This window comes from Aquarana catesbeiana, linkage group LG12, assembly GCF_042186555.1.
Source record: "Aquarana catesbeiana isolate 2022-GZ linkage group LG12, ASM4218655v1, whole genome shotgun sequence".
Lineage (NCBI taxonomy): Eukaryota > Metazoa > Chordata > Amphibia > Anura > Ranidae > Aquarana > Aquarana catesbeiana.
This window is the reverse complement of record NC_133335.1, coordinates 152,613,590-152,629,063: the sequence shown is the minus strand read 5'-3', so window position 1 is coordinate 152,629,063 and position 15,474 is coordinate 152,613,590. Positions and strand designations below refer to the sequence as shown.

The 15,474-nt window shown below is 44.7% G+C and overlaps 1 protein-coding gene across 6 annotated transcripts in view; it reads left to right on the top strand.

Annotated features, from left to right (window-relative positions):
• The window catches only part of LOC141113174 (ATP-dependent RNA helicase DHX58-like), a 138,898-nt gene that overhangs the window by 105,277 nt on the left and 18,147 nt on the right, over positions 1-15,474 (top strand). For all 6 annotated transcript variants that reach the window (XM_073606098.1, XM_073606101.1, XM_073606100.1 and 3 more), the window contains one exon: positions 9,071-9,164. In XM_073606098.1, the coding sequence (XP_073462199.1) occupies positions 9,071-9,164 (94 nt within the window). The remainder of the gene's footprint in view (positions 1-9,070; positions 9,165-15,474) is intronic.

Below are 15,474 nucleotides of genomic sequence, written 5' to 3'. Positions count from 1 at the left end.
ATTGGGGGGGGGGTATTTGTACTTTCCTGGCTTGTTAGGGTCTCAAGAAATAATATAGGCCGTCAGTGCTTCAGGTGTTATTAAATTTCAGAGATTGGCACCATAGCTTGTGGACTCTATAACTTTCACAAGACCAAATAATATACACTGATTTGGGTTATTTTTACCAAAGATATGTAGCAGTATAAATTTTGGCCAAAATTTATGAAGAAAAATTACTAATTTGCAAAATTTTATAACAGAAACTAAGGAAAATGCATTTTCCTGACGCCTTCATGGCAGCACACACTGGTTGTGACTCCGCCCCCACAACCTGACAGGATTGGTTAGCTATAACTTTGAAGGGGAGACACCCCGCTGCATTCTCTTTTCTATCCTCACCTGACAGATTGGGATAAGCAAGGTTGCTCCTGTTTACAAGATTAAAGAAAAGCTTCTTACCGCACTCGCCCCAGCAGGTTCAAGCCTCTCCTGTTTGGAAGTCCCTCCTGTACAGTCTCTAAAGGAGCTTCTATGGAGGGAACCCCCATTCTGGTGGTCTCAGGGGGCGTCTGGATGTCTGGCGCAGGAAGCTTTAAAGAAGCTTCATATATTGCAGTGGCCTCCTCTCTATTATGCCTGTCCTTTTTTTCTTTGTCAGTTAGGTTTTTTTCCCCTGCTTAAGGGGATTGCTGGTACCTGTTGTCCACCACTGTGGAACCGCCATGGCCGCCGATGCTCCTCCCCTGCTCTGCACGCTCTCTATTGTGTCCAGAGTCAGGTTACTGCCTTAAGTAAGGTTGTGCCCTTTTCCAAGATGGTGCCGAGGCGTTCAGGACGCTCTGCGCATTTTGCCGCGACGGCGGCGCCAGATTTAAAAATGCAGTCTTTCTCTGTGTTTTTGCTGAAGTTAACCAAAAAAGCTGGATTTCGCTGTCTGTTTCACCTGCTGTGCCAGAACTAACTCAGCAAACTCAGGTAAGTCGGATCTACTGCTCCAGACTCTCTTCAGCCTTTTTAAAAAATAAATAAATAAATAAATAAATAAATGTTTTTCCTTATTCCTCTTCAGACTTCCTGTCACTATTGCTATGGAGACCACTGCTGCGCAGACCACCATTAGCAAACTAGGTAAGAGGCCATCCGTCATTGGTAAGTATTGAAGAAGGGGAGAGAAAAAAGAGAGCCGGACCACTAACGCTGCGTTTTTGGCAGCCCTACCAGGTTAAGAGCCGCAAGTTCAAGGCATGGAAGAAGATCAAGTCGTGCGTCAAGCAGGAGGTGCCGCAGAAGCCGTTCAAGATCTTACTCCCGCCACCGAAGACATAGCCGCTCACGTCACAGCCGCTCCTGTCATAGTCGGTCACACCACAGATGGTCACTTTCATCACACCACCAGAACCGCCACACCCGTCCTGCAGCAAACGCTTGCTGGGTATACGGAGCGCCGGCCTTGCCAGATAAACTAGCCTGCCGCTCATGCTTCTATGAGGCAACAAAGGAAAAAGAATTAGACGCAAGAGTGGCTACGGAGCTCATAAGAGAATCTGTACGAGAATCCATAAGGGAGACAACGGCACCACTAACGGATAGGCCTACTCCCAGCACATCGGCAGCAGATTTCCATCAACCCCAGGCATCAGAATCTTCCTCCGGAGATGAGGACCAGGAGATGTCAGCAGGCTTTGATTTTTCCCTAGTTGAATCTTTTGCAAAATCAGTTAAGGAAGCGATCGGCTGGGAAGAAGATAAAGTGGAACTGCAGGAAGTTCGGAAATATTTCCCAAATTTAAGAAAAGATCCAGAAAACTTCCCTTTTATAGGTGAACTGGAAGATCTAATTAAAGATGAGTGGAAAAGATCTGATAAGCGATCCATTCTCACCAACAGACTGGCAAAGATGTATCCTTTGAAAGAGTCGAAAGTCAATTCATTGATGAATGCCCCCATCGTCGACTCCTCCTTGATGTGTCTTGCACGGCATGTCACTCTGCCTATTGAGGACGCAGTTTCCTTTTGGGCCGTTCTTGATCGGAAATTGGATCTGGAACTGAAAAAAGCATATTCCACGGCTGGGGGTGCTTGCAGGCCAGCGATTACCACAGCAGCAGTGGCTAAAGCCATATCAGGATGGGCAACCCGGGTGGAGAAAGACCTTCAAGACGGCACTGAATTGGAGAAAATAATCTCCTCTCTTCAGGAGATCAAGTTGGCAGGCGACTTCGTGGCAGAAGCCTCAGTCGATATTATAAGATCCTCAGCAAGATCAATGCTAGCCTCAGTCACGGCAAGAAGGGCCTTGTGGCTGAAACCATGGATGGCCGATACTGCATCTACAACAAACTGGTGCAGAATCCCATACGGTGGCTCAAACCTGTTCGGGTCTAAATTGGACGCCGCTATCTCCAAAGTAACAGGAGGGAAGTTGGGATTAATTCCCTCAGACAGGAGACCCAAGGCCCAAAAGGGTCCGTCCTACAGATGCAACCTTCCCGATAAATACAAGGAAGCTAGGTCCTACCGCCCCGGTAGGGAGTTTAGAAGGGACTGGAAAAATACAAGACCTTCCTTCCTGAGGATGCAGAAGTCCAAGCCTACCCCAGCAGGGGAGCAGCAGAAGTCCTTTTGAAGATTCGCCTGCCCACCCAGCACAGGAGGGCGCCAGGCTCAAGAACTTCGTACAGGTCTGGTCAAGTCATATAAAGGATCTGTGGGCTCTATCCACAATCAGATTTGGACACAAATGGAAGTTTATGGCAGACTCCCGGGAAATCACTTCCAATCAACCAGACTGCCATTTTCACTAAACAAAAGGAAGTTACTAATAAAATATATAGTAGAATTGAAGCAAAAAGGAGCAATTCTGGAAGTTCCATCAGGTCAAAAGGGGAGGGGTTTTTAATCCCCCCCTATTTTTGGTAAAGAAGAAGACTGGAGACTTGCGCAATAATTCTGGCAGTAAACCTGGGCGACTGGATGCTATCAGTAGATTTATCAGACGCTTACCTACATATTCCGATTCATCCCGCCTTTCAAAAGTTCCTCTGATTCGCCATCAACAAATGCCACTTCCAATTCCAGTGCCTCCCTTTCGGCATCTCTTCGGCTCCCAGGACATTCACCAAAGTCCTGCTACCCTTGGTTGCATTCCTCAGGGAAAAGGGTCTTCGAGTCCACCATTATTTGGACGACATCCTGCTCTTAGCAGAAAATCGGGAAACTTTGCTATGTCATCGGAAGATCCTACTCACGACTCTCCAGGACTTTGGTTTGCTAGTCAATTGGAAAAAGAGCAGTCTGCAACCCACGCAAAATATGGTATTTCTGGGAGCGGATCTGAACACCAAATTGAACAGGGTACAACTCCCTCAGGAGAAAGTCCAGCCTCTAATACAGAAGATGCAGAGATTACTGTCAGCGAAGCATCTACCAGCCAGAACCTGTTTGAGTGTGCTAGGCTCCATGTCTGCAACGCTACCCATGGTGCAGTGGTCACAATGGCACATGAAAGTCCTGCAAAACTCCTTTCTAAGGCAGTGGGATGGAGTATCGATGCGTCAGACCATTCCCATTTCCAGACCAATGAAGCAATCGGTATGGTGGTGGACCCACTCGATCAACCTCAGAAGATACAGGCTGATAGTTCCTCCAGACTCGAAAATAGTCACTTCGGATGCCTGCCAGAGCGGTTGGGAAGCTCACTTTCAAGATCAAGCAACGCAGGGCCGATGGCAGTTCCAGGCCCAGGGTATAGTATCGAATATACTAGAAATCAGGGCAGCTTGCCAGGCTCTCTTGGCATTTGCACCAGCCCTCAGAGGGAAAAACATGCTTATCCGGATGGACAACAAGGTGGCAGTGTCCTATATCCAGAAGCAGGGGGGTACCAAGAGTCTCACACTGATGGAGGAAGTCCGTCCTATCTTGGAATGTGCACAGGCACACCTAAGAGACTTAAGGGCAATATATGTCCCTGCGGCACATAACATGTTAGCCGATTATCTGAGCCGAGAGACTCTCTCAAACAACGAATGGTCCTTGAGCCTCCAGGCCTTTTAACTTCTTATGGAAACGTGGGGAATGTCAGAGGTCGACTTAGCAGCCACACCTGCGAATACAAAGTGTCGGAGGTTTCGGTCAAGAGCGTCGTTCCCATCAGCCGAGGGATCTTCAGCCACAGTAATCGCAGTAATCCCACTTTGGCCGAGAAGACCATGGTTCATGACCCTATTGCAACTCAGCCTTCAGCCTCCAATCCCACTTTGTCGGCCAAAACAGGTACTAGATGGGCATTACATCCTCTGGTAATCCAATTCCTGAGAGCCTGTCTCAAAATCAAACCTCTCAAGAAACCAGCTTTTCCATCATGAGACCTCTCAGTAGTCCTCGATGCCTTCCCCAATCCTCCTTTTACTCCATCTGAATCAATCTCACAGTGGGATCTAACTCTGAAACTGTCTTTTCTCATTGCAATTACATCAGCAAAGAGGGTATCTGAAATCCAAGCACTGATGGCATCGGAACTTTACTTAGTATTCTTCCCTGATAAAGTAGTACTAAGACATTCAGACCACTTCATCCCGAAGGTAGCAACTTCTATCCACTACAACCAAGACATTGTTTTACCATCCTTTACTAATGATCAAGGTGAACCTCATCTGCTGGATGTTAAAACAACTATCATTAGTTACCTTGCGGCTACAACTCCTTTTAGAAAGACGGATGCCCTCATGGTCATCCCCCATGGAAACAGACGAGGTCAAGCGGCTACTTCACGTACTATCGCCTCCTGGTTAGTGAAATCCATCAAGAAGGCATACTCCATTCGCCATCTGGCAATTCCTGAAGGTATCAGGGCTCACTCACCAGGGCAGTGGCTACCTCCTGGGCAGCATATTGCAGGGTCTCACCTGAGACGATTTGCAAAGCAGCGACTTGGTCCTCCAGACACACTTTCATCTCTCACTATAGAGTGGACTCTGCTCACTTGGCTATGGCAGACTTCGGTAGATCCGTTATTAGAGCCAATTCTTCCGCATTATAAGGAATAAATATTATTTTATTGCACCCACCTGACTGGTGAGTTATTTCCCAGTGTGTGCTGCCATGAAGGTGTCAGGAAAAACGGAAAATTGTATACTCACTTTTCCGTAATTTTCCTTTCCTGACGCATCTTCAATGCAGTACACAGATTCCCATCCCATTTTATGGTGATATATTTACAGAGAATGCAGCGGGGTGTCTCCCCTTCAAATTTATAGCTAACCAATCCTGTCAGGTTGTGGGGGCGGAGTCACAACCAGTGTGTGCCGCCATGAAGATGCGTCAGGAAAGGAAAATTACGGAAAGGTGAGTATACAATTTTCCGTTTTTTTACAGAATTTTCAGTCTTTTTTCTTTTATAGCGCAAAAAATAAAAAACCCAGAGATGATTAAATACCACCAAAAGAAAGCTCTATTTGTGGGGAAAAAAGGACAAAAAAATCATATGGGTACAGTGTTGCATGACTGAGTAATTGTCATTTAAAATGAGAGTTCACTGAAAGCTGAAAATTGGTCTGGTTAGGAAGGGGGTTTAAGTGCCCAGTGGGTAAGTGGTTAATATAAATACAACACAGGTTATACTACTAAAAAACAAAAAATAAATGGTGGTAAGGATGCGCTTTGGGTAGGTACGGCAGAAAGAATGTTTCCCCACCCTCAAGGGAGGATGCAGTCACCATCAGCAAGCATAGTACACAAAACATCAAATCAGAGTGTGTCTCGCTGTTGGGAGAGAAGTATACAAAAAAGCCTTCAAAATTGGTGTTATGCAACAACAGATTCTAATCATACATTGCATTTTAAGGCATTTACAGAAGGTGGCATTAACAGCAACATACAAAACCTATAATCATCAATTTACATATCCTTTTCACATACCCCAGAGCTAAACCCCTCCAGAAAAGGTCTATAACTTAATACACTATTGAGGCCTGGTATATTGGTGGCATCTAACTCACTAATCCAACGAGATTCTCTTTGGAGAAGGAGTTTATTCCAGTCTCCCCCGATTGCATTTGGGTGAATCATATAAAGGATTACAAAAGAAATTTTAGGGGTTTTGCCATCATGGGGGTCCCTAACATGTCTCCCAAGGGGTAGGTCTGGGTTGGCTGTTGTTATGCTTTTAATATGTCTCCCTGCCCTTTTGGGAAACTCTGGTTTCATCTTGCCAATATAGAAACTCCGGCATTGGCATTGCAGCATATAAATTACACCTATAGACTTACAATTAGCAAAGTGCTGGGGTTTGAATATTTTACCATTGGGTAACTTAATGTGAGGTCTAGTATCCATGTACTGACACATGGTACAGCCTCCACAGGTAAATGTACCCAGACGCTTACATGGATCTTTCCTAAATTCACCTACAAATTCAGTATGTACTAATTTGTCTTTTAGAGATGTAGCTTTGCGGAATGTAATAGTCGGGTGTGGTGATATGTGAGGACAGAGGAAGGGATCAGCCTGTAGGATCTTCCAATGTTTCTTTAAGATAGGTTTGATGTTTTTATGCTGATTGCTAAATTTAGATATCAATCTAGTGTATTGAGGTTTTGTGGGGATGTCCTTGTCTTTTGGAAAAAGTAGATCAGGTCTAGATCTATTGCAAGCCCGCCTTTTTGAGGCAAGTATGAGAATAACCGCGTTTAAGCAGATGATTTTTTAGGCCGTCAGCCTCAATTTTGAAAGAATCAAACGTGGAACAGTTCCTCTTAAGCCTGAGGTATTGACTGTATGGGATAGAATGAATAAGTAATTGTGGGTGGGCACTGGATGCATGGAGGATAGTGTTCCCCGCAGTGGGCTTCCGAAAGAGCCCACTGGAGAGACCACCATCCTCATTTTTATGAACGGTGACATCCAAAAAAGTAATCTTGGTGTCACTATAAGACATTGTGAAATGTAAATTGAAAACATTCTTGTTGATGGCCAACATAAATGCATTCAAGCTGTCAATAGAGCCTTCCCAAATGATGAACACATTGTCTATACAACGATACCATGTAGTGATGTTACTCATCAGTGGAATTAACTCCTCACCATCCAAGAGAGAACGCTCCCACTCCCCCAAGTACAGGTTCACATAAGAGGGGGCACATGATGTCCCCATAGCGACCCCCTGTACCTGGAGGTAGTGGGAACCATCAAAAGTAAAAGTGTTATGTGTTAGAATATATTCAAGAGCTGATATAATGAATTGATGGATTTTTTTGTCGTCTCTATGTGACTGGGAGAGTATATGTTGTATAGTCGCTATCCCATGGTGGTGCGGGATAGAACTATATAGTGTTTCAACATCAATGGCCACTAATAAGCTGTCTGAGTTTAGAAAAACATTTTCAAGAACCTGTCAGAAATGTATAGTATCTTTTAAGTGAGACGGGAGGTTCATAACATCGGGCCTAAGAAATGCATTCAATATATTTACTCAAATTGTCAGTAATGCTCCCTCTCCCGGAGATTATAGGTCGTCCGGGAGGGAGAGGAGTTTGTTTATGAATTTTGGGTAGGCAATATAGCGTAGGGATCCTCGGGTACTTGATGCAAATAAACTCCCATATGCCCTTGTCGATGATGCCACGAGAGAATGCATCATCAACAAGCATATAGAATTACTCATAAAACTTGTCAATTGTAGTCCTTGTAATTTTCTTATACCAAGCTTCATTTTGTAAAATTTTCAAACACATTGTTTTATATTGCACGTTAGACATGATGACTATGTTGCCACCCTTGTCAGCCTGTTTAATTGTGAGAGAGTGTTGTGCGCAGAGTGAACGTAGCGCAGCAATCTCTTGCTTAGAGAGATTTCCACTTGCGTATGCATTTTTTAAATATCATTTGTAACACAATTAACAAATGTTGCCAAATTCAGGTTTTCAGATAAGGGGGAAAATTTGTCAGATTTCAATTTGAAATCGGAGGTTCATATTTGGTATAAGAATTTTCCTCAAGGAGTGTTTCGATGTCTATCGTATCAATTGATTCGGAAGGGTCTGATTCTTCCAAGAGACTGGGAAGGTGGAACTGAGGTGGAGCTCCGGTCTCCTTCGATGCTGGGATGCCGGTGGATGCGGGCACAGGCAGTGTTAGGATGCAAAGATGCAGTCCTAAGCCTGTGAACGTGCACACACAGGTGTCACATCGGATCAGAGCTGAGCAGGGGGCACTTATCAGAGACGACAGGCAGAAGTTCATAAGAAACACACAGAAAACAAGTATAAGGGCATAAATTAGAAAAAAAAAATTGGTTCCAGTGATTGTAAAGGAACATATATTTAAAATAAAATAGGAGTGTTTAATATCACTTTAATGGTCAGTGTGTCAGAAGAAATGCCCTCTTATTTCAATGGTTACATAGTTACATAGTTAGTCAGGTTGAAAAAAGACACAAGTCCATCTAGTTTAACCATAAAAATAAATAAATAAAAAATAATATCATACAAACCCATATACCTAATCCTATACCCACAGTTGTTCCAGAGGAAGGCGAAAAATCCCAGCAAAGCATGATGCAATTTGCTACAGCAGGGGAAAAAATTCCTTCCTGACCCCCGAGAGGCAATCAGCTTTTACCTGGATCAACTTTACCTATAAATATCAGTACCAAGTTATATTATGTACATATGGTCAGTGTGTCAAAGAAGTGCCCACTTACAATTTCAGTCAGTGTGTCAGAAGAAGTGCCTCTTACATTTGTATTCTATTGAAGAGGTGCTCCCTTACCTTGGTATTCAGTTGGAGAAGAAGTGTTCACTTACATTCACATACATGTTCACTTACATTCGTAGTCATTGTGTCAGACAAAGTGCCCCTGGTGTTCAGCTCAGTGTAGATCACCACTGGTATCAATAATCACTTGCCTGTACTGATGCAGATGAGATGGAATGAAATGTTGGTATCACCAAGAATATTGGTGGAAAGAAATGTTGGTATGTGCTCCCCCCTTCCAGGCCTCATAGCAGGCAAGCTGTAGTTCTGACCCTGTACATACAAGATGCAGGTCCTTCAGCTTATCCTTATCTAATTTTATACACATTTTCAGAGACTATTATGAAGAATACACAGCACCTATTGATCTGGGAAAGAAGATGAAGGAATGGGTCCCTGGAGGAGCCATCAGATGCACGTTTTGTCAGGTAGTGCTGTATTTGTATGCATTCATCTAAGCTGTAATGTGTCTCACAATGAGAAAATGCTGGTTCTGCATTTTATATTTATCTTGTACCTGCCATATACAGTATGTGTCCCATAAATTCCCTGGGTGATTTGCTAGCTCGATTGTTTGTTTTGTATGCTATATTTTGATCTTAGATAATTGCCAGAAAAAAACATGAATAGATGGTGATAATTAAACGCATATTATGATCAATATTTTATTGTATGGGGGGACAGTACTAAAAACTATATTCAACATATAACAATCTCCATATATGCATAAAACACTAAACCACATCTGTGGTGCTCACCAACCATCCGGCAAATTTGGGTGTGTCAGGGAAGGTCGTCCGAACAAGTTCAGTCATCCAGTGCAGCTGAATGTGTTTCTTAAAAGATTAGAACTACCACTGTTTTATTCTCCAGGGCCTCTGCTTTTAGAAAAAATATAATGTTTGGGGGTTTTAACTAATCTTCAGCTCTTGTAGTGAAAGGGTAATCACTGACTAAGCCCAGTATGTCTTTTTGCACTTATTGATAGGAAAAGCCCAAGGCTGATTCACCCACTTTCACAGAAATATGGGGCGGCCCTGCCTTTTTGGTCTTTTTTTTATTCTTTATTCTAGTTTTCAAATTACACGTGGGCAGAATAGCACAGAGAGAAAAAGAACAAACGCAGTCTGGGCAGTAGGGAAGTTGTTATGGTATTCAGTTTACTAAAATAAACTCTTCAAGAGAGTCCAAGTGCAATACAGTAAGAGCATCTGTTATTGAAGATGATTTAAAGTGGAGTTCCACCCCAAAAAAAAAAAAAAAATTAGTAAAGTGCTTAAAAAAAAATACATTTGGAGAAAATTTTTTTTTTTTACTCACCTCTAAATGCCTGTTGCTAAGGGGTCCCTCGTAGTCTGCCTCCTTCGGTGCCTGGGCTCCTGACGTCACTTCCCTCGGTGCAGGAAGGGAGATCGCCTCTCCACCCTCCCTCTTGTCAATCATCTGGGACACGTGACCGGTCCCTGATGATTGCGGGGCCAGTGACTGCACGTGGCGCAGCTCACACATGCGCAGTGGGTGCCCGGCTGTGAAGCCACAGCCGGGTGCCCACAGTTAAAATGCCGGTGCCACCGAGCGGAGAGGGGGATGAGCGGGGCTTCGATCCCCGCATCGCTGGACCCTGGGACAGGTAAGTGTCCGATTAAAAGTCAGCAGCTGCAGTTTTTGTAGCTGCTGACTTTTAATTTATTTTTTTTATAATGGGAACCCCGCTTTAATGTCCATACGATGGAACTGCAAGTTGTAGTAATCTAGAAGTAGGCCTAGGAATAGCATTGTTTGGATGTTTCTTTTCATGCAGCCAGCGGCTTGAATCTGACAGCAGGGACTCCCCCCTGTCAGAATACACTAATCAGCACTGCAGCCATTGTCTCCATTGGCTGATTAAATACTGAATTTCCAGCAGGACCGTTTGGCAGAAGCTGGTCTAACAATTGGCTTCTGTTGAACAGACAGGGCTACGTGCAGATCGAAATGAGTCTGGTTCTTGCTGAACTGGCCAAATTTCAATACGTATATGCCCAGTTTTAGAATTTTGATTTGTGCAAAGGACTTGGCCAAAAATCATTGTACAAACAGGGCCAGTGGACACTAGTACTAGGCCGCAAAGTGGAGATTAGAAGTGAGAAGTAACAAGAGAGAATAAAAGAAACAAAAATCAAAATGGGGGAAAGAAAGAGGGAGAAGGGTGGGGGGAGGGGGAGACACAGGTAGGCACTTAGCACCTGAAGAGGGGAAACAACTGCAGGGTGTAAGATGTTCATGAAGGTGAATACAATAACATTGCCGGGAGGATTCCTCCATTCCCCTCGGTTGTGTGGATTGACTGTTTGTGTTTTCTGTTTTCGATCAGCCTGCTTAATGATTGAAAAAAAATTATACATCTATGGCCAGTTTAAGAAAGCTAAACTGTACTTGGAGCAATGAATAAGAACACATATAACAATTAATCGCAAGTAAATAAACTATGAAGTTTATATTGTACTCCAAGGTAGGTATCACCCTCTACTGAGGGCAAAGATGGAGCTCTGTACATGGGGAATGATGTACAAACTATGGAGACCCGAGAGATGTTCTTGTGCAAAATAAAGTGAAGTATGTAAGTGCCCGGGTACCAAATTTTTTGGTCAGAACAATCTTGGTTACAACTGAGGGGATCAACTGAAGATTCAAGTGGATCATGTCAGGAGCTTGGGAGGGAAAGAAGAAAAAAGGGTGGTTAGCCCAGGGAGGTGCCCTGCTGCCAAAGACAACCAGGGGAGGTATAATGATGGAAATATTTGAGCCCTATAATGGCCTACAAATGTGTCCATATGTTTTGCGGGGGCGTCTTCCTGGCTCACTTCAGTCCTCCCTCCTCCTCTCCTCCCTCCCACAGAGCAGCGATCTCTGTGTGTCACGGAGCTGAATTGCCCGGGCGGCTGCAGTAACAATGTCCCACCTCCTGTGGCAGATGACACACTGATCCAATGGACATTGAATCAGCGTGACGTGATCACAGGAGGCAGGACATTGTTAGTGCAGCCGACCGGGCAACTCAATTCACAGCTCCAGGACACACGGAGATCGCCACTCTGATCCGGGCACGGGTGAGGCTGCATCCAGACACTAGCAAGCTGCATACGACGAGCACTGGCAGGCTGCATGAGGGGAACAGGGAGGCTGCATCTGAGGGGAACAGGGAGGCTGCATCTGAGGGGAACAGGCAGGCTGCATCTGAGGGCAACAGGCAGGCTGCATCTGAGGGCAACAGGCAGGCTGCATCTGATGGGAACAGGCAGGCTGCATCTGATGGGAACAGGCAGGCTGCATCTGATGGGAACAGGCAGGCTGCATCTGATGAGCACTGGCAGGCTGCATCTGATGGGCACTGGCAGGTGGCATCTGATGGGCACTGGCAGGCTGCATCTGATGGGCACTGGCAGGCTGCATCTGATGGGCACTGGCAGGCTGCATCTGACGGGCACTGGTGAGGCTGCATTGATCTCTTGTATCATGTCAGCAGTCTCTGACCGTCTCCTGTAGTATATCTGCAATCTCTGACCATCTCCTGTAGTATATCTGCAATCTCTGACCATCTCCTGTATTATGTCTGCAGTCTCTGACCATCTCCTGCCATCTCCTGTAGTATGTCTGCAGTCTCTGACCGTCACCTGTAGTACAGTGGGGACGGAAAGTATTCAGACCCCCTTAAATTTTTCACTCTTTGTTATATTGCAGCCATTTGCTAAAATCATTTAAGTTCATTTTTTTCCTCATTAATGTATACACAGCACCCCATATTGACAGAAAAACACAAAATTGTTGACATTTTTGCAGATTTATTAAAAAAGAAAAACTGAAATATCACATGGTCCTAAGTATTCAGAGCCTTTGCTGTGACACTCATTTATTTAACTCAGGTGCTGTCCATTTCTTCTGATCATCCTTGAGATGGTTCTACACCTTTATTTGAGTCCAGCTGTGTTTGATTATACTGATTGGACTTGATTAGGAAAGCCACACACGTGTCTATATAAGACCTTACAGCTCACAGTGCTTGTCAGAGCAAATGAGAATCATGAGGTCAAAGGAACAGCCTGAAGAGCTCAGAGACAGAATTGTGGCAAGGCACAGATCTGGCCAAGGTTACAAAAAAATGTCTGCTGCACTTAAGGCACTTAAGGTTCCTAAGAGCACAGTGGCCTCCATAATCCTTAAATGGAAGGCGTTTGGGATGACCAGAACCCTTCCTAGAGCTAGCCGGCCAAACTGAGCTATCGGGGGAGAAGAGCCTTGGTGAGAGAGGTAAAGAAGAACCCAAAGAACACTGTGGCTGAGCTCCAGAGATGCAGTCGGGAGATGGGAGAAAGTTGTAGAAAGTCAACCATCACTGCAGCTCTCCACCAGTCGGGGCTTTATGGCAGAGTGGCCCGACGGAAGCCTCTCCTCAGTGCAAGACACATGAAAGCCTGCATTGAGTTTGCTAAAAAACACCTGAAGGACTCCAAGATGGTGAGAAATAAGATTCTCTGGTCTGATGAGACCAAGATAGAACTTTTTGGCCTTAATTCTAAGCGATATGTGTGGAGAAAACCAGACACTGCTCATCACCTGTCCAATACAGTCCCAACAGTGAAGCATGGTAGTGGCAGCATCATGCCGTGGGGGTGTTTTTCAGCTGCAGGGACAGGATGACTGGTTGCAATCGAGGGAAAGATGAATGCGGCCAAGTACAGGGATATCCAGGACGAAAACCTTCTCCAGAGTGCTCAGGACCTCAGACTGGGCCGAAGGTTTACCTTCCAACAAGACAATGACCCTAAGCACACAGCTAAAATAACGAAGGAGTGGCTTCACAACAACTCCGTGACTGTTCTTGAATGGCCCAGCCAGAGCCCTGACTTAAACCCAATTGAGCATCTCTGGAAAGACCTAAAAATGGCTGTCCACCAACGTTTACCATCCAACCTGACAGAACTGGAAAGGATCTGCAAGGAGGAATGGCAGAGGATCTCCAAATCCAGGTGTGAAAAACTTGTTGCATCTTTCCCAAAAAGACTCATGGCTGTATTAGATCAAAAGGGTGCTTCTACTAAATACTGAGCAAAGGTTCTGAATACTTAGGACCATGTGATATTTCAGTTTTTCTTTTTTAATAAATCTGCAAAAATGTCAACAATTCTGTGTGTTTGTGTCAATATGGGGTGCTCTGTGTACATTAATGAGGAAAAAAATGAATTTAAATGATTTTAGCAAATGGCTGCAATATAACAAAGAGTAAAAAATGTAAGGGGGTCTGAATACTTTCCGTCCCCACTGTATATCTGCAGTCTCTGACCATCTCCTTTATTATGTCTGCAGTCTCTGACCATCTCTTGTATCAGATGGTTAGAGACTGGGGACAGGATACAAGAGATGGTTAAAGACTTGAGACATGATATAAGAGATGGTTAGAGACTGCAGACTGAATTTTCTTGAGCTTTTCTTGCACCAAAGGTGCCAATAATGGCCAACAATAAATTCATATTAATTTAAATTGATGATATTAATTAAAAAGTCGAATATAATACAATTGTATATAAAAATATAAATATTTTTTTAAAAACTGTTTATTTTCGGTATCGGTTTTTGGCTTAGTGCATCTTTCATTTTCGGTTTCGGCACCAAAATTTCCAATCGGTGCAGATATATACCTACATGTCTTGTTCAATGGTAAAGATGAAATTAACGTTATTAGGAGATTCAGAAATAGAATTAAAAATGGGTTGGGTGGGAGAGTATAAATGGGTCATTTCTCCCAAAGATGACGGAAAGTTATTTCAAACAGTAGGTACGTATACGTTATGAAGACACCAACCTAGGTGGGGATAGTTAAGATAACACCATGTTTTAGTCAAAGAATCAGCATTATAAACATTGGAGCCTTGCGTCATACATCAAGACATCTGCTAACATAATTATATATCTTCAGGAGTTCATGCGTAATATGTACACAATATATACAGTAAGCATCTTACCAGTTTCCCTGCTTAGCCCTGGTCGCAATGTGATCTCAGGGGAGGGAAAGGCAAAACATGGTAATGGGTAAGGGACATGTGAGAGGAATGGGTGGGGGTGCAGGTAAAGGGGGGAGAGAGAGGATAAGGGTGGACAAGGTAGCCAGTGTTCTGGGAGTGACCATGGGCTGTATGCATTAAAAATAGGGAGACTTGAAGCCCGCGAACCCTCTCTGACATGAGTCTGTGAGAGAAAGGATCCCTTCCCTGTTTTCCTTCCCCCTCCTCTCCAGTACCCCCCCTACCCAGCCAGGAGTCAGGGAAGATACCCCTGTGGAAGTGCTGGTGAGAGACAGCAGTAGCTCCAGTGTCGGGTACATTGCACTTCCAGGGGCTTACCTGGCAGCCAAAGTGCGGAAGATGTGAGTGGGCTGAAGTGCAGGCAGCACGTGTGCTGAGACTCCAGAGAGAGGAGGAGGAGACATCTCCGGAGTCTGACAGGGCATTTAGCCACTGAGGAACGATCGGTTGGAGAGTGCACCGGGCGTAGTACCGGCCGTGGCCGCAGACAGGAGGAGTGGGAAGAGGCGGTGAGAGGAACAGGAGCCCGTCAGACTGTCAGTTAGGGGACGTTCCCCATAGAGACCGGGGATCCCTCCCGCAACCCCCCCTCCACCCCCCTCTTCTCTGTTCTCTTGGGCCATTCTGGCATGCTCTGACCCAAAGGAGCTTACGGCTGAACAGAAACAGGAGAAGTTTC